Source organism: Pipistrellus kuhlii, unplaced genomic scaffold (assembly GCF_014108245.1).
Source record: "Pipistrellus kuhlii isolate mPipKuh1 unplaced genomic scaffold, mPipKuh1.p scaffold_m20_p_17, whole genome shotgun sequence".
Taxonomy (NCBI): domain Eukaryota; kingdom Metazoa; phylum Chordata; class Mammalia; order Chiroptera; family Vespertilionidae; genus Pipistrellus; species Pipistrellus kuhlii.
The window spans coordinates 2,629,488-2,649,742 of NW_023425482.1; the positions used below are offsets into that span (position 1 = coordinate 2,629,488).

General features: G+C 41.0%; 1 protein-coding gene across 2 annotated transcripts in view; it reads right to left on the reverse strand.

The window, feature by feature from the left end:
* Positions 1-20,255, reverse strand: part of LSM14A (LSM14A mRNA processing body assembly factor) — a 71,302-nt gene that overhangs the window by 31,524 nt on the left and 19,523 nt on the right. For both annotated transcript variants that reach the window (XM_036441181.2, XM_036441182.2), the window contains exons 2-3: positions 14,498-14,661; positions 8,736-8,865 (exon numbers count right to left, since the gene is read on the reverse strand). In XM_036441181.2, coding sequence (XP_036297074.1) covers positions 8,736-8,865; positions 14,498-14,661 — 294 coding nt within the window. The remainder of the gene's footprint in view (positions 1-8,735; positions 8,866-14,497; positions 14,662-20,255) is intronic.

Here is a 20,255-nt window from a genome sequence, read left to right on the forward strand (position 1 = left end):
TTTTGGATATTAATTTTTTTAAAATATATTTTTTTATTGATTTTATACAGAGAGGAAGGGAGACAGAGAGTTAGAAACATCGATGAGAGAGTCATCGATCAGCTGCCTCTTGCACACCCCCTACTGGGGATATGCCCGCAACCAAGGTACATGCCCTTAATCGGAATCGAACCTGGGACCCTTCAGTCCCCAAGCCGACGCTCTATCCATTGAGCCAAACCAGTCCCGGCTGGATATTAATCCTTTATCAGATGTATCATTGCCAAATAAATTCTCTCATCCAGTGGGCTCTCTTTTCAGTTTGTTGATGTTTTTTTTTTTTTTTTTTGTGCTGTGCAGAAGCTTTTTATTTTTATGAATTCCCATTTGTTTATTTTCTCTTTAGTTTCCTTTGCCCTAGGAGATGTATCTGTAAACATACTGCTATAGGAGTTGTATCATTTTATAAACTTTAAATTAAAAAATTGTTTTTTGCTAATTTCCCTTATGATTGCTTGTTTGATTCGTTAGTGGTTTACAAGTTTTCTCAATTTCCAATTATTAGGATATTTTCAGGTTATCATTATTAATTCCAAATTTAATTTTTTTGTGACTTGAGAAGATACCATGAATGCTTTCTTTCTTTAAAAAAAAAACCACACCATTTTATTGATTTTTTACAGAGAGGAAGAGAGAGGGACAGAGAGTTAGAAACATCGATGAGAGAGAATCATCGATCAGCTGCCTCTTGCACACCCCCCATTGGGGATGTGCCCGCAACCAAGATACATGCCCTTGACCGGAATCAAACCCAGGACCTTTCAGTCTGCAGGCCGACACTCTATCCACTGAGGCAAACTGGTTTTGGCACCATGAATGCTTTCTGTCATTCTGAATTTAATGTACTTGTTTTATAGCCCCGGATTTGATCTACCCCATTGACTGGTCTATTTTTATTAGAAAAGAATCTATTTTCTACAATAGTTGGGTATTCTATTTTTATAAAAGTTACACACACATTTAGGTTATAACTTCCTGATGAGCTGCCTATTCTCCATGCCGTTATGAAGAATCACTTTATCTCTGATAGTACTTCTCATGTTTTGTCTGATGTTCATTTAACTAACAGTTTTATTAACAGTGTTTGTGTGATATGTTATAGCTATTTCTGTCTTTTGGTGCATTTCTCATCCTATATAATCCTATATAATAAAAGCCTAACATGCTACATGTCTGACGGTTTGACCAGTCACTATGACGCGCATTGACCACCAGGGGGGCAGATGTACCGACTGGTAGGTTAGCTTGCTGCTGTGGTCTGACCAATTGGGATTGGGTGAGACGGGCCGGACACGCCCTGGAGCCTTCCCGTAGTTCCTCCCTGGCTCTGATCCTACACCAGTGGGGTGCTCTCTTACAATCTGGGACCTTTCAGGGGATGTCCAGGACCCCTTGGCAGTCCAGGCCTAGGGACCCCACCAGTGCATGAATCTGTTCACTGGGCCTCTAGTAAACATCATATAGTTTGATCTTTTTTTTTTTTTTTAATCAGTCTGATAACCTCTGTTCTTTCACACTTTACTAAAGTACATCTTTAACAACCCTTTAGTCTGTTAGTTCTAATGCATGAAATAACCTCCAGTTTTATAACTGTAAAGTTCATAAGCATGCTTCTAGGTATTCATCAAACTCAATTAAAAATTAATCTGTACAAAATACTGGAGACTAAGAATCGTCATGCAATATGATTTGACTAGTTAACCAGTTTAAATAAAATATATCCATCTGTCTGTCTGTTCAGCCAATATTGCCCATAATAGTATTATGAGCCTTAAACAGCATGCCATGATTGCTTTGCTTCTTTATTTATTGTGAGATAATTAATTTTTCCTAAGGGTCGGTGGTAAATCACTAAAGTTAATAATGACCTAATTGTCACACACAAGAATTATTTCAGCTTAAAAAAATAGTGCTTGCCCTGTCCGGTGTGGCTCAGTTGGTTGAGTGTTGTCCCTTGCAATGAAAGGTCAGGGCACATGCCCAGGTTGAGGGTTCAGTGCCGGGGGGTGAGTATGGGGGACAACTGATAGATGTTGCTCTCCCCTTCCTTTCTTTCTAAAACAAACAAACAAACAAACAAACAACCCCCCCCCCCCAACACACACACAAAAAGAAAAGAAATCTTGGATGAGAATGTTTCATGTGCACTGGAGAAGAATGTATAATCTGATATTCTGGGATGAAAGGCTCTGTAAACATCAATTATACCCATTTGGTCTAATGTGTCATTTAATGGTGATATTCTTTTTACGAGGGGCTCAGTGCACGAATTTGTGCACCTTGAAAAGGAACTGTGGGCGTGAGGCTGTGGTGGGCACAGGAGCAGGTCTCGGCCCATTCTTCGTGCCCCCACCTAGCCCCTTCTGCTGGCCCCCGGCTCCAGCCACCGCTGCTGCCTCACACTGACAGTGCCAGCCCCACTTGTACCCACAGATGGTATGGAACTATTGGGGCTGGTGCGAGCAGTGGCTGCCAGCCCCGATTGCCCCTCAGGAGCAGGGGAGATGGAGAAGTCCCGAGGGGTGATGGGGTCCAGCAGCTGCCGCTCAGACCTGCTGACGGTGCTGAGTGATTGGGGCTGGGTGCCAGGTGCTGGCAGCAGTTATGAGCAGTGGCTTTGGCACTGGCAGCGGATGTGAGAAGGGTCAGCTCGGAAGCAGGTGCGAGTGCCGACTGCAGCGGGCAGGAACAAAGAATTTTCAGTAATCACCAGAGGCTCGTCCTTATGACAGCAACCTGCACCCTACCCTGCCTTAGTCTGGCACCCCTGCTCTCCTGTTCCACCATCCTGCCTGCTGCCGACGTCCGCAATGTCCTGTGCACACCCTCTGGTGGTCAGCGCATGTCATAGAGACTGGTTGTTCTGCCGTTCAGTCTATTTGCATATTAGAATTGTGCGTGCGTGCGTGTGTGTGTGTGTACACACACACACACACACACACACACACACACACACACACATTTTCTGTTTGGATGAAGTTCCTAGAGCTGCCAATGGGGGTGTGGGGCAGGGCCTGCATCCTCTCCAATGTCAGACATCCCTTTCACAATCCGGGACTGCTGGCTCCTAACTGCTCATCTGCCAGCCTGTCTTATTGCCCCTAACCACTCTGCCTGCCAACCTGCTCGTCCCCAGCCAGCCTCCTCGCCTCCAACTGCCCCTCCACTCCACTGGCCTGCTCACCCCCATCTGCCCCTTTGCTGGCCTGCTCAGCCTCAATTGCCCCTCCCCCTGGCCTGATCGCCCCTAACTGCTTCCCCTGCTGGCCTCCAAGTGCCCACCCCATGCTGGCCTGATCGCTCCCACTGCCCCCTGCTGGCCTGATCACCTCCAAGTGCCTGTCCCCCCTTTCGGCCTGATCACCCCCAACTGCCTCGCCTGCCCCCTGCCAGCCTGCTCACCCCCAACTGCCTCCCTGCTGGCCTGTTCATCCCCAACTGCACTCCTTCCCAGCCTGATGTCCCTATCCACCTCTGCCTCAGCCCCGCCACCATGGCTTTGTCAGGAAGGATGTTTGGAAGGTCTCCTGGTCTAATAAGCATATTACACTTTTATTAGTATAGACTAGAGGCCGGTGCACGGATTCGTGCACCGGTGGGGTCCCTCAGCCTGGCCAGTGAGGATTGGGCCAAAACCGGCTCTGTGACAGCCCCCAAGGGGTCCCTAATTGAGAGAGGGCGCAGGTCAGGCCAAGGGACCCCACTGGTGCACAATTGAGGTTGGGGAGGGACCGTGGTAGGGGTCCAGAGCATGTCCGATCCATCTTGCCCAGTCCTAATTGGTCGGACCCCAGCAGCAAGCTAACCTACAGGTGGAAGTGTCTGCCACCTGGTGTTCAGTGCGCGTCAGAGCTACCAGTCAAATGGTTGAATGATCACTTAGGCTTTTATATTGTACATAAAGATAATGTCCATCTCTGTCTCTTTTTATCAGGTGAGAATGTAAAAAACAAGTTGAAAACAAGAGATAGCTTAAAATCTGGCTTAATTTGTGTCAACACAGACTATATTTTAGTTAATTTTCACCTTAATCAATGCTATAGTTTTTCTCCTCACTTAACTTTAATTTTGTTTTTTTAATCATCACCCATTTCTTCCACTGATTTTTAGAGACAGTGGAACGGAGGGGGGGAGGAACAGAGAGAGAGAAAAATCGATGATAGACAAACACATTGATTGGTTGCCTCCTGCAGGGGTGGAGACCAGAGCTGGGAGTCAAGCCTGCAACTGAGGTATGTGCCCTGACAAGGAATTGAACTATGGCATCCTGGTTCATGAGTCGACTCTCAACTACTGAGCAACACTGGCTGGCACAACTTTAAAATATATGTTCTCTAATAAGCCATTTGACAAATTATCCTACCAATATGAAAATCAAACAATCTAAAAAGAACCTGCCACTACAAAAATTACCCTACCAGCACGGAAAACACTGCCTCTGTGATACCCAAAGAACACCACACCATTAACCTCCAATAATATTAAAATTAAACAAAAGCACTTACAAGGCACATATATTTCATCATCACAAAATACTTTGATTAGAGGGGCAGGCTATGAAGAATGGCAGAGCAATATTTACTAGGTAGACACTGTGTTAAGACTTGTTCAAATGCTTTATACATATTAAGTCATTCAGAATTCACAGTAAAGTAGGAGATAAGTACAATAATAATACCAATGTTTATCAAATATCTGATTTAGTGAGTTTAAAAGAATAATATAATTTGCAATTGTCTCTTTGAATAGTATTCTAAACAGTTATAGCTAACATAGGATATATCTAGATTTAATATGTATAATTAACACTAGTCTTACTGCTTGAGTAGGTTTGGGAGGTACATGAATAAAAGTTATATTATTTCGCCGAAACCAGTTTGGCTCAGTGGTAGAGCGTCGGTCTGCGGACTGAAAGGTCCCAGGTTTGATTCCGGTCAAGGGCAAGTACATTGGTTGCGGGCACATCCCCGGTAGGGAGTAGTGTGCAAGAGGCAGCTGGTCAATGTTTCTCTCTCATTGACATTTCTAGCTCTCTATCCCTCTCCCTTCCTCTCTGTAAAAAATCAATAAAATATATTAAAAAAAAAAAAGTTATATTATTTCACCTATCCAAGAATAAGTCTAAAAAGAATGAACTATTTACAGTTTTTAATTTTAAGAAATGTCAAACCTATGTCAAAATTGAGAGTATACACTTGCATACTGATAATCTTTATCTAAATTCATCAACTGCTAACATCTTTTTAGGCCTACTGTTTCTTTATTTCTTTATGATATACACACTTCTCTTTTGCCAATGTAGAGTATAAACACCCCTAAATACTTCAAAACTATCTCTCCAATAAAAAGACATTCTTTTACATAGTTAAGCACAAAACCATTACCACATCTAGGAAAATCAACAAAATAACACCATCCAACATACCCAAAGTTCCTCAGGAGTCCCTACAATGTTCTTCAGATAATTTTTTTTACAAAACCCAGATCTAATCACATATTTGGATGGTATGTCTCTTTAGTCTCCCCAAGTCTGTATTTTACAACACTGAATTCTTTGAAGAGTTTGGACTTCTGGATACATATGTAACATTTCTTCACGATTAGAATGTGCATTTTCTTTTTTCTTTCTTTCTTTTTTTAAAATATATTTTATTGATTTTTTACAGAGAGGAAGGGAGAGAGATAGAGAGCTAAAAACGTCGATGAGAGAGAAACATCGACCAGCTGCCTCTTGCACACCCCCGACCGGGGATGTGCTCACAACCAATGTACATGCCCCTGACCGAATCGAACCCGGGACCTTTCAGTCTGCAGACCGACGCTCTACCACTGAGCCAAACCAGTTTCGGCTAGAATGTGCATTTTCAGCAAGAACATCAAAGGAACACCAGAGAGCTGGGTAACCTCTTTCTCTTCCCCTATATCATTACATCCAGAGAGATTTAATTATTTAACTATGGCAATGTCAAACTTGACAATCTGATTAAGATGGTGACTACCAAATCATCCTATATAACATCCTATATAATAAAAGCCCAGCGACGTAATGCCTGAATGACCAGAACAACCGGTAGACCAGTCATTATGATACGTACTGACCACCAAGAGGCAGATGCTCAATTTAGGAGCTGCCCCCTGGTGGTCAGTGCGCTACCACAGTGGGAGTGTCACTTGGCTGGCTGGAATGAGGAGTGGCTCCCACAGGGAACCTCAGGCCTGGGCAAGAACCTGGCTGCGATGGATTGCAATTGATTTTCGCCTCCTCACCCCAGGCTCCTCCTCCTCACTCCCTGCTACCTCCTCTAGAAGTCCGCAGGCTGCTGCTGGGAGGCAGTTTGTGGCTGCCACAGACTAAGGCCTACTCTGCTGCCTCTAAGTGCTATTTTTTCCTGGGACTGGCCCCAACCAGGTCCCTTAGAGAGGTGAGTGCTCCGGCTCCAAGTAAGATTTTGGACCAGGGAGCAGCCGCTCAGAGGGTGGGCCCACAGCTGCTAGGCTGACTGGGATGAGCAGTGCTCCCACAGCAGGCTGATCCCCACAGGTCACACCCCTGCCCCACCACCAGTGTACGAATCCCATGCACTGGGCCTCTTAGTTCCATTATAAAGGCACAACACTCCCCCCCTCCCCCACTTGTAATTAGTAAGTAAATTGTGGGTTGAATACCTACCTTAAGGCCATTTTAATATACTGTTTCAACACCATTCACTCAATGATTTTAGCATCCACTGATAATAGTGCTGCTAATTATTACACCAGATTATTAAATGGTGATTTTCTATTATCATTCCTTACTTTTTATTAGCTGGTATTTTTCTGTTAAAAAAGAGTAAGGTTCCCCTTCTTTTAGTGGGGAATGGTATTTAGAAACCAAAAATAGGGTCTACACATGTTCTTTGCTACGGGATATCACTGCTTGTAGGCCTGTCAGTCAGGAAATAAGCAGTTTTTTGTTTTTTTTTATGAGTTAATTCTCATACCTCCAATTTGCCTTCAATATCACAGGGTTTTTCCGTACCTTCCCCATTCCATATTTTTATATCCCTTCTCCACACCACTTCCCAACAAAATTAACATACTACTAATTTTCCTTACCCCATTATACATACAAATTGGTTTCAAAATTGCCTGGCCGGTGTTGCTCAGTGGTTGAGTGCAGACCTATGACCCTGGAAGTCACAGTTTGATTCCTGGTTCCTAGTCAGAGTATATGCCTGGGTTGCAGGCTCGATCCTCAGTGGGGGTGTGCAGGAGGCGGCCAATCAATGATTCTCTCTCAGCACTCATATTTCTGTCTTTCCCTCCCTTCCTCTCTGAAATCAATAAAAAAATATTTTTAAAAAAGGTTTCAAAGTTAACACCTATACCACTACCAATTACAAACTCCAAGTCAAAAATTTTTAATAGTTCTACTTACTACCATATATCCTATTAAGAGTGCAAAAGTTATTTAAATTAAATACCTTTTTCCTATGTAGCTATTGTTATCGATTTGATATATACTTAATACCAGTTGCTTCAGCTTATATTCATTCAATTTTGGGATTCACCTTTGTCCCTATCCTTTTTTATATTGTGAGTAAGTCAAACATTTACATACTTGAAAAGTTACAATTATATAAAAAAAGTAATTTTAACAAAACTCATTAGCATACTAAGACATAAAAACAAAACAGAACAACTCAACACCAAGTTGATCTGATTACATCTAGCTTTTGCACACAATGAATGGCCTTTGTCCTTTTAAGTAGAACTGTTTGTTATTAGCCCAGCTCTCCCACACATTCTTCATATAGTGTCATATTTCTAAAACACTGTTACTATAAACAAAGCACCAAGCCCCCAAATATGCTATATGTAAGCATCTTTCATAGGTAATGGAACAATCACCCACATTCAACATAACATAAATACTCCTTAATGGCATTAATATTCCCTATTCACAATGGCATTACCTCCAATCCCTTTTTGAAAATCTATTCCACTGAAAAAACAAAAAACAAAACAAAAATCTGCTGAAGCTGGTTTGGCTCAGTGGTAGAGCATCGGTCTGCGGACTGAAAGGTCCCAGGTTCAATTCCAGTCAAGGACATGTACCTTGGTTGTAGGCACATCCCCGGTACGGGGTGTGCAAGAGGCAGCTGGTCGATGTTTCTCTTCTCATCGACGTTTCTAGCTCTCTATTTCTCTCCCTTTCTCTCTGTTAAAAATCAATAAAATATATTTTTTAAAAAACAACAAACTTATTTTAAATGTATATATCTTATGTAAACTTAAAATAATATTCAATGAAATCTAATCATTGGATATATATCCAGGTTTTTTGTGTTTTTTAAAAGTGACTCTTTTGAAATGACCATTTTATTTATTGATTTTAAAGAAGGAAGAAGGGAGGGAGGGAGACAAAAGTGAGAGAGGGAAAGAGAGAAAGAGAAGTATCAATTTTGTTGTTTCACTTATTTATGCATTCAATGGTTAATTATTGTATGTGCCCTGACTGGACCACAACCTTGGCACATTGAGATGATATTCTAACCAACTGAGCTACTTTGCCGGGGCCAAGAGATGACAATTTTAGAACCACTGGTCAATGAGGACATTAAATAAAGCCTTTAAAATACAGTAACAGCCTACAAAAGGAGTATCAAACAAGGTCTAAAAGCACGTGGTTATAAGAAAAGAAAAGAAAAACATACCAACACCAACAGCACCAAATTGCTGCCCGACTAATGAACTTGGACTGAACTGACTGTATGTCGACATCCTGCCAAAAGGTCCATAGGAACCCACTGACTGGAATGAAGAAGTAGATGAACCTAGAGAAGACTGAAGAAAAACCATGAGTTATTTTTTTCAAGCTTTAAACAACATACATATAATGGAAAGAAATTTGAGTATTTACACTTTTAAGAAAACTATTAAATTATAACTACTAGACACAACAGCAATTATAATCTTACAACATGCATTTAACATTAGAACAGTTGGATAATCTGATTTCACTATTTGTGTACCTAGCTGACCCTAGAACAACACAGGTTTGAACTGTGAGGGTTCATTTATATGTGAATTTTTTTCAATATAGTCAGTACTCAATAAATGGAGAGGGTCCATTGTATGTGTTGTTATACACCAATTTATGTAAAGGACTTGAGCATCCACAGATTTTGGTATCTATAGACAGTCCTCGAACCAATAACCCGCACAATCTAAGAAACAACTATGGCTAAGTTTTGGGGAGTCGAAAGTTACATGTGGCCCTGGATAGATGGTTCAGTTGGCTGGAGTATCATCTTGTGCACCAACCATGTCAAACTCAAAGGCTAACACAGGCCAAATAAATGAGGAACGTGGCCATGAGTATGACATGCTTGCTATACACCAAAAGGTTGCAGGTTCAATTCATGGTAGGGGGCCGCATAGGAGGCAACTGATTGATGATGTTTCTCTCTCTCTCTCCCCCTTGCTCTAAAATCAATGAAAAAAGAAAACAACATATCCTCAAGTGAGGATTTAAAAAAAAAAGTATCTTTTGCAGAATAGAAGTTAAGAAAAATACACGTGGATGTTTTATTGTGTGAGGGTTGCACCCCCAAATTCTGTGTTGTTCAAGGGCTATATGTGCTAATTTTATACTCATGATATATACTTTTTTTCTACAATAACCTCCTCCTTTGAGTAAAGAGTTTTATAGCAGATTTAGGAAAAAACTGAAGAAAAGTTACTTGGCTATCAAGTAAAATAACTTTGCTTAAAGAGAAAAAACATGAAAAGTCATACTTGGTTATATTGAGTTTTAAATCCATGTTGACAAATAAGACATCTCACTTTTGCATTTACTCTTATTTTCTATCAATTGAAGTGCACTATTAAATTTACAGGAAAGAGATGGAAAAACAAAGTATTCCACACAAAAATTTAATTTTTAAACATAGTTATCAAGTTAAAGAAAATATTAAAAAAGCATTTGTTACTAAACCTGAAATATAATTAAATATGTAGATACACAAACATTTCTTTATTTAACATTTTACTGATGACTTTAAAAATATATATATATTTTATTGATTTTTTTTATAGAGAGGAAGAGAGAGGGATAGTTAGAAACATTAATGAGAAAGAATCATCGATCAGCCGCCTCCTGCACACCCCCTACTGGAGATGTGCCCGCAACTAAGGTACATGCCCTTGACAGGAATCGAACCTGGGACCCTTCAGTCCGCAGGCCGATGCTCTATTCACTGAGCCAAACCGGTTTTGGCAGATACACAAACATTTATAATATGAATTTATCTTAATATAAAATATCCTACCTAACAAAGAGGGAATATGCTAATTGACCCTCATGCCATCGCAAAATGGTGGCGCCCACAGCCAGTAAGGAGGGAATATGTTAATTGAGTGCCATGCCCTCAAAGATGGCGACACCCAGTCCCTTCAATCCTGCTGGGGCGCTTGCCTGCAGAGTCCCCCAGTCCCCTCAGTCACCCAGGGCCGGCCTGAGGCCCAGGCAAGCCTCAGATAGCAGCTGCCCAGCCACTCAGGGCCAGCTGAAGGCAAAGGCAAACTTTGGATGTTGGCTGCCCAGCTGAAGCCTGAGGTGCAGGCCTCAGATGGCAGCTTCCCAGCCCACAGGGCCAGCCCAAGGTGCAGGCAAGCCTTGGATGTCAACTGCCCAGCCAAAGCCTGAGGCAAAAGCAAGTCTTGGATGTTGGCTGCCCAGCCCCCCAGGGCCACCTGAGGCTCAGGTAACCAGGGCTTGCGAAGGCTTTATGCTGCCGGCAGAGGCAGCAGCAGAGGTGTGATGGGGGAGTTGCCCTCTCCTGATTGCTAGGCTGAGGGACACCCCCTCTAGTGCATAAATTTTCATGCACTGAGCCTCTAGTTTCATAATATAAATATGAAGTGTAATAACAACTACTGGCATATAAGCTCACTGATGGTAGGACTTGTCTGTGTATTCACTGCTAGTACCAGGCACATGGTACCGTGTTTCCCTGAAAATAAGACATCCTCCGAAAATAAGACCTACTTACAGGTTTCCTTCTAAGTGAAATATAAGGCATCCCCCAAAAATAAGGCCCCCCCTAGGCTAAACATGAGAGATTTGGTCTACTGATTCTGAAAGAAATGGAGTCACAAGAAATTCACCAGGAAATTCAGGAATTGGATTGTTATGATGATGTTCCAGAAGATGATGACATGACTGTCATTGAATAAATAAGTAAATTCTTGATACTGTAGGATTCACAGTTTGTCTGGTTTGTGTTGACAACTACCGTACCGTATACAAGTAATAAATTTCCTTTATTTTCATTTAACAATAAATGTGTACCGTATTCTTCTTCATGGAAAAATAAGACACCCCCTGAAAATAAGACCTAGCGCATCTTTGGGAGCAAAAGTTAATATAAGACACTGTCTTATTTTTGGGAAAACAGGGTAGGTGCTCAATAAATGAATTAAAAGTTCAAAAATTCCCCTGGTTTGTTTGACTCGGTGGATGAAGGGCTGGCCTACGAACTGAAGGGTCCCTGGTTTGATTCTGGTCAAGGGTACATGCCTGGGTTTTGGGCTCGGTCCCCAGTGGGGGGCGTGCAAGAGGCAGCCAATCAATGATTCTCTCTCATCAATGATGTTTCTATTTTTCTCTCCCTTCCTCTCTGAAAGCAATAAAAATATATTAAAAAAAAATAAAGTTCAAAAGATACCCGACCAGTGATGCTCAGTGGTGGAGCATCAACCTATGAATTAGGAGATCCTGGTTCAATTTCTGGATTGGGTATATGCCTGGATTGCAGGCTTGATCCCCAGTAGGGGGCATGCAGGAAGCAGCTGGTAGATGATTCTCTATTCACTGATGTTTCTATCTCTTTCCCTTCCTCTCTGAAATTAAAAAAAAAAAAAAAAAAAAAGGATCCAATTCAATACAATTTGATTTGAGTTCTCTTTGATTTTTCTCATTCCATAAGGCTGATTACTTAAATAACTGGTTCCCAGGAGAATTATCAAAAGCTATCATCTATCTATCTATCAATCATCCATCCATCCATCCATAAAAGCCTAAATGCAATTGTTCCTGTGGGAGTTTTACTAGGAGACTGATCACTCGCTATGACGTGCAAACTACCACGTTGTGGTGAGAACGAAGGAAGGCCCTGATTGGTCCTAATTGCTGGCCAGGCCTAGGGACCCTACCCATGCATGAATTTTGTGCCACTGGGCCCCTAGTATTCTAGAGTATAAAGATGTAATATGCAAATTAACCCTCACGCCCTCACAACATGGCAGCCTACAAGCAGGCTGGCAGGGGGGTTAGTGAGGGATGACCAAACAAATGAACAAGCAGGCTGTGTGGGGCAACCAGGGCGGCAGGGGGGTTACTGAGGGATGACCAAATAACTGAACAGCAGGCTGCGTGGGGTGACCAGGTTGGCAGGGGGGTTAGTAAGGGATGACCAGGCCAGCAGTGGGGCAGTTAGGGGCAAACACTCTGGCGGGGGGGGGGGGTAGGGATGGGGGTCCAGTTAGGGGCAACCAGGTCAGCAGGGAGGGGGCAATTGGGTAAATAGTCAGGCATTTCAAGTTTTAACAATTCTTGTGGCAGACCAATTGAAAATTGCTGGTGAGGGCAGCTATTTCTATTAGAATGTGTCTCTTCTCCCTCCATTTAAGAAACCAGATTATCTCAGGATTCCTACAGACTTACTTCCTCAAACTTAAGACTTAAGGAGAGGATAATCAACCATTGAATCTAAAAATTAAAATAAATGAACAAAAATATCTAATGAACAAAATAAACTGATGAATAAAATAGAATCAAGATGCACTGAAATATAAAATAACAGACTGAGGAATCTCAGAGGGAAGGGGGGGAGAGGGACCAGGAGAGACTATTCAAAGATCTTATATGCATATTAGAGGCCTGATGCATGACATATGTGCACTCGGGAGGTCTGGGGGAGGTTCCGTCAGCCCAGCCTGCACCCTTTTGAAGTCTGGGAGCCCTCAGGGAGAGGGCCTAACCTGTCAGTTGAACATCCTTAGCGCTGCCACGGAGGCAGGAGAGGCTCCTGCCACCGCCCCAGCTGCCAGCCCGGCTTGTAGCTGAGCGGTGCTCCCCTGTGGGAGCACACTGACCACCAGGGGGCAGTTGCATGTTGAGTGTGTGCCCCCGCGTGGTCAGTGTGCATCATAGTGACTGATTGTTCCTGGTTGTTCTGCCATTAGGGTCAATTTGTATATTACCCCTTTATTATATAGGATATGCTTTACCTATGGACACAGACAATAGGGTGGTAAAAGTGTGGGGTTGGGTGGGTACTGGGTGGAGATGGGCAATTGGGGGGGAAAAGGGGGACACCAATAATACTGTCAACAATAAAACAAAATAAAAGAGAGAGGATGAGAGTAAATAATTTCTCTAGTTTATATTACAAAAATAAAATTTACCATTTCTTATTAAAAAGCTTGTCTTATACTCAAGAAAAATGAGTGGAAAATAAATGTTAAAAGGTCTCTTTTCTTTTTTTCTCTTTTAATTTTATATTAGAAGAGTTCCTGAGGCACTTTTTAATAACTAAGAGACAAATTGTGTATAAGATAATATGTACTTTAAGAATCTGATTTGTGCCGAAATCGGTTTGGCTTAGGGATAGAGTGTCAGCCTGCGGACTGAAGGGTTCCAGATTCGATTCCGGTCAAGGGCATGTGCCTTGGTTGCGGGCACATCCCCAGTAGGAGGTGTGCAAGAGGCGGCTGATTGGTCTTTCTCTCTCATCGATGTTTCTGACTCTATATAAAAAAATCAATTATATATATATATATGAGGCCAAGAGGGGCCTTTCTTAAAAAAAAAAATCTGATTTGTGGGAAACAGATTTTTATCACTCATAGCACAAAAAAAGGGTGGTGTGAGGATTGACTTTTATGTGTAGTGGTTTGAATAGTGCTTCTCATATAATTAGATCTTGATAAACATTTTAACTGATGTTGAAATTAGAAAATATTTTATGATAAAAATAAATTCATTAGCTATTTCAGACTTTATTTAGTTTCTTATGATCTAGAGCAGGCGTCCTCAAACTTTTTAAAGTGGGGGCCAGATCACGGTCCCTCAGAGAGCTGGAGGGCTGGACTATATGAACTACTAATTCCTACTGTAACACCTCGGCTGCGCTCACTGCCCAAAAAACCTGGCGGGCCGGATCAGACTCCTCTGCGGGCCACATGTGGCCCGCGGGCCGTAGTTTGAAGACGCCTGATAGAGAGAAAAACCTAGATGAAGCATTATCCAGGTATTTTAGGTATCTAGGGAAATAGAAAACGATAAGCTATTTGTGGGCATTCAACTGAGAAACAAACAAACAAAACCCTGAAAACCCAGGAATGGCAAAAGCCAAGCTAGCCATGTGCATCAAGTTTATGTGAACGCCAAGACAAACTTATTATCAGTTACCTGAACGATAGCTGGGTCCTGAGGCAAAGAACATTGTGGTTTTGGCGGCTCACAAACAGTGAGGTCTTTAATATCACTTCCACGGAATATAATGTATTCAAAGACTTCATCTCGAGGTGGTATTGGACGATCTGTTGGTCTGTCTTCGGTACCAAAGGACCGAACTGGTAAAAAAAACAGAAGACATAAGATATGTGCCTATTCATGGTATTCAGGTAGTACATCTTATAAGTGTATTGTTCCAAGTATTAAGCAGCAGTTCTTAAATGTCACCCATGAGAAAGTACTCATTAATTTATAGCCAAATATTTTTTTTAAAGAGGAAAATAAAGTGAGTTTTGCCTAGAGCTAAATGTATTCAATTTAAACAAAGACTATATTACAAGACTGTGCTCTTCCTAGATTTTTATTCATTTACTAGAGGCCCAATGCATGAAATTTGTGGAAGAGCAGGCCTTCCTTCCCCTGGCTGCCGGCGCCGGCGCCAGCCTCCCTCAGGCTGCCGGCGGGCACCCAGGACCAGGCTTCCCTTGCAGTGCCAGCTTCCGGTCTAATTAGCATATCATGCTTTTATTATTATAGAATTATTATAGATTAGAGGCCTGGTGCATGACATTTGTGCATTGAGGGTGAGGATGGGGTCCCTCAGCCTGGCCTGTGCCCTCTCACAGTCCAGAGACTGTCAGGGGATGTCTGCCTGCCAGCTTAGGCCCACTCCCTGTGGACATCCTCCGAGGAGTCCTTAGCATTGCTGCGGAGGTGGGCACCCACTACCACCGCTGTGCTTGCCAGCTATAATTCCAGCCTCTGGCTTCTGGCTTTGTGGTGCTCCCCCTGTGAGAGTACACTGACCACCAGGGGGCAGCTCCTGCATTGAGCATCTGTCCCCTGGTGGTCAGTGCATGTCATAGTGACTGGTCATTCTGCCAATTGGTTGATTTGCATATTAGCCTTTCATTATATAGGATATCTTTGGTACTGTGGTGAGAGGCAGTGTTGATTTATTTTTGTTTACTTATTTTCACTGTTTGATCTATTTTTAAGGTCCTCATTTAGCAAAATAAAAAACTGGAAACCTATGTAATATTTCCTGTGTGTGTGGTGGGAGGAAGTGGGGTTTGGGAGGATAGGGTAGTGTGTGAAGATTTTACAGAGTCCACAAAATGTCAAAGTTCTGAAAATGCATGCATCCATATAGAAGTTTCAAATAAGAAAGTTTGAAAGATCACATATTATCCAGTACATAAAGAGCATTCTAGAGGAAGTAACTGAACATTGGGCCAAGTTTTGAACGTATGCATTTTATCCACAGAAATGATCCAAAGCTAGACTGAAGATGAATGTTATTTCAGTTTAAATAGTGCCTTTTTTTAATCCTAAAAGTTCTTTCTAGTACTTATGAGATTTCCAGACAAGATGGTGGCATAGATGTAGGTTTTCAGAACTAATAAAAAAAGTTAAAAGTATCCTCAGGCAAAATGACCTCAAACTCATACCATGAGATTTTGTTAGGTATCATTCAGATGTTGAATGAATTACTCTGAACTGAAGAGGATTTCCAGGAACCGTATGTAGCCTGCCTTTAGAAAGTTTTACTGGTACCCACCAACTTGGTGGATGAGGATAGGGGCACAGATGCGGAAAAAAGTTGAAATTCCCTTTCTCCTGATTGCCAAACAGTAATCAGGGCAGGAGTAAGTGGCAAGGTTTTACATTTTGTCCTTTATCCAAAAGAAAGGCTAAAGAGTTAGAAAAAGAAGGGCTACTAAGAAAATTACACATAAATCAATCTCCCTTCGAAGCTCAGGACCACCACCATCACCACCACCACCATCACACAATGTATAATGTCCCAGCCCTCCAAAGTAATAGATTAGCTCATCCTGAAGCAGAAGATGGGAAAAGTCAAAACCCTTCCTCTACAAAATCATAGAGAAGCTCCACAGCTTTCCAAGGACTAACAATAACACATATTCAAAAGATAGGTTGTTTTATATTCTAAAAAAATAAAAAATCAAATTTACACCTTTAAGAAACTAGAAAAAACAAGCCCCCACACAAATAAACCCCAAATCCAGCAAAGTAAATAACACAGATAAGAGCATCAACAACAAAACAAAAATAATCAACAAAACCAAAAGTTGGTTTTCTGAAAAGATCAACAAAATATAGAAACCTTGGATAGTGACTAAGGATAAAGGTGAGAAGATGCAAATAACTAAAATCAGAAATGAGAACAAGGACACTAACTACTACCAGTCTTATGGAAATTAGAAGGCTTATAAGATAATCATATGCCAAAACAAACAAAATAATTTAGATGAAACAGAAAAATTCCTGAAGAGTAAAGTAGGAGGGATCTCAATACCAGACTTCAAACTATATTACAAAGCCACTGTTCTCAAAACAGCCTGGTTCTGGCACAAGAACAGACATATAGATCAATGGAATCGAATCGAGAACCCAGATATCAACCCAAATCACTATGCTCAATTAATATTTAACAAAGGAGGCACGAATATACAATGGAGTCAAGACAGTTTCTTCAATAAATGGTGTTGGGAAAATTGGACAGACACTTGCAAAAGAATGAAACTAGATCACCAACTTACACCATTCACAAAAATAAACTCAAAATGGATACAGGACTTAAACATCAGACGGGAAACCATAAAAATACTAGAAGCATCCACAGGCAGCAAAATCTCAGACATATGCCAAAAGAACTTCTTCACTGATACTACCCCTAGGGCAATGGAAGCTAAAGAGAAAATAAACAAATGGGACTACATCAAAATAAAAAGCTTTTTTACAGCAAAAGAAACCATCAACAAAACAACAAGAAAGCCCACTGTGTGGGAGAACATATTTGCAAATGATACCACTGATAAAGGTTTAATCTCCAACATCTACAAACAGCTTATACAACTAAATAAAAGGAAGATGAATAATCCAATTAAAAAATGGGCAATGGACCTAAATAGAACATTTTCAAAAGAAGACAGAAGGAAGGCCAAAAGGCACATGAAAACATGCTCAAAGTCACTAATTGTCCGAGAGATGCTAATCAAAACAACAATGCGGTACCATCTCACACCTGTCAGAATGGCCCACATCAAGTCAACAAACGACAAGTGTTGGCGAGGTTGTGGAGAAAAAGGAACCCTCATGCACTGCTGGTGGGAATGCAGACTGGTGCGAGAAAAAGGAACCCTCGTGCACTGCTGGTGGGAATGCAGACTGGTGCAACCATTGTGGAGAACAGTGTGGAGTTTCCTCAAAAAACTGAAAATGGAACTCCCATTTGACCCAGTAATCCCACTTCTAGGAATATATCCCAAGAAACTAGAAACACCAATCAGAAAGGATATATGCACCCCTATGTTCATAGCAGCACAATCTACAATAGCCAGAATTTGGAAACAGCCTAGGTGGCCGTCAGCAGATGATTGGATCAAAAAACTATGGTACATCTACACAATGGAATACTATGCTGCCATAAAAAAGAAGGAATTCTCATCATTTGCAGTAACCTGGATGGAATTGGAGAACATAATGATAAATGAAATAAGCCAGTCAATGAAAGAGAAACACCACATGACCTCACTCATTTGTGGATGATAAAGAACATTATAAACTGATGAACCAAAAGATAGATATAGAGACAGTATATCAACAAGTAGTCTGTCAAATTATAGCGGGGAGGGGAGGAAGATCTGGGAGAGATAATAGTTCAACCGAAGGACTTTTATACATGCATATAAGTACAACCAATGGACACAAAACTCTGGGGAGGGAGGGGATGTGTGGGAGGGAAGGTGGGGGGCAAAAAAAATAAAAAAATCAATAAAATATATTTAAAAAAAAAGAAAAAAAAAGAAAAATTCCTAATTAACAAAAGTGATTAAAAACAAAACAAAACAAAAACGAAACAACAGAAAATCTCAACAGACCTACAAGAGATTGGACTAGTAATCGAAAACCTCCAAAGAACCAGAACCAGATGGTTTTACCAGTGAATTTTATAAAACATTAAAAAAAAAAGAATTAAGATCAATCCTGTTCAAACTCCTTCAAAAAAAGAAAAGGAAACACTTAACGCATTCTAAGAGGCCAGCATTATTAGCCTGATACCAAAGGTCAGACAAAGAGACCATAGAAAACTACAAATCAATCTCTCTTATGAATATACGAACACAAAAATTCTAAAAAAAAAAAAAAAAAAAATACTAGCAAATAAATTCCACAGTACATTTAGAAAATTATATACCTTAACCAATTGGGATTTTATCCTAAGAATTCAGGGTGGTTCAACAAATCAGTACAATATACCACATTAACAGATTGAAAGAGGGAGTCCCACACAATCATCTTAATAGATGGAGAAGAGAAACATTTGACAAAATCTAACATGATTTCACGATAAGAACACTTAGTGAACTTGGAATAGAAGGGAACTTCGTTAACATGCAGGGCATATATGAAAAACCCACAGCTAACATAGTCAATGATGATAGACCAAAAGCTTTCCCCTAAGATCAGAAACAAGACAAGGTTGCCCACTTTCTTTCTTACATATTTTTATTGATTTCAGAGAGGGTGAGGGAGAGATAGAAACATCAATGATGACAGAGAATCTTCGATTGGCTGTCTCCTACACACCACACACTGGGGATCGAGACACAACCCAAGCATATGCCGTTGACTGGAATCGAACCCGCGACCCTTCGTTCTGCAGGCAGACGCTCTATCCACAGAGCCAAGCAGGCCAGGGCAAGGATGCCAACTTTCGCTGCTGCTATTCAACAATGTATCAGAAGTCCTAGCCAGCACAATCAGGCAAGAGAAATAATAGGTATCCATATTGGAGACAAAGAAGTAAAATGATCTCTTTTTGAAGATGTCTGGATTTCATGTAGGAAAGACATGAAATTCATTTAAAAAAATCTACAAGAGCTAATAAATAAATTCAGCAATGTTACAACACCAACACACAAAAATTGATTGTGTTTACACATAGCAACAATGATCAATCCAAAAAAGAAATTAAAAAAATAATTTAAATTATAATATTAAAAAAATAAAATATTTAGGAATAAATTTAACTAAGGAAGTTTTTAAAGACTTGTACACAATTACAACACCTGGCTGTAATAAACACTTAAATAAAAGGAAAGCCATCATGTTCTTGAACTTGAAGACTTAAAATTATGATTCTTTATAAAGTTATCTGCAGATTTAGTATAATCCCTATCAAAATTGCAATGGATTTTTTTCTTTTTCTTTTCTTCAGAAATTGAAAACCAATCCTCAATTAATATGTAACATCAAGGGAGCCTGAATAGTCAAAGAACTTTGAAAAAGTTAGAGGACCCATATTTCCAGATTTCAAAACTTTCTATAAAGCTTCAATAATCAAAACAGTGTGGTATTGGCATAAGATAGATATACAGATTTATGGAATGGAATAGAGTCCAGAAATAAACCCAAACATCTATGGCTAACTGATTTTGGATAAGAGTCCAAGACCACCCAAAAGGGAAAGAATAGTCTCTTCAAAAAAAGGTTCTGGGTCACCTGGATGACCACACAGAAAAGAACGAGTTTGGAACTTACCTTACTCCACATATAAAAACGAGAGTCCCGGTGCACAAAATTCATGCATGGGTGGGATCCCGAGCCTGGCTGGTGATCAGGGCCAGGCTGATCGGGGCCGGGCTGATTGGGGCACGAAGGCCCCAGTGGGGTTGGGAGAGGA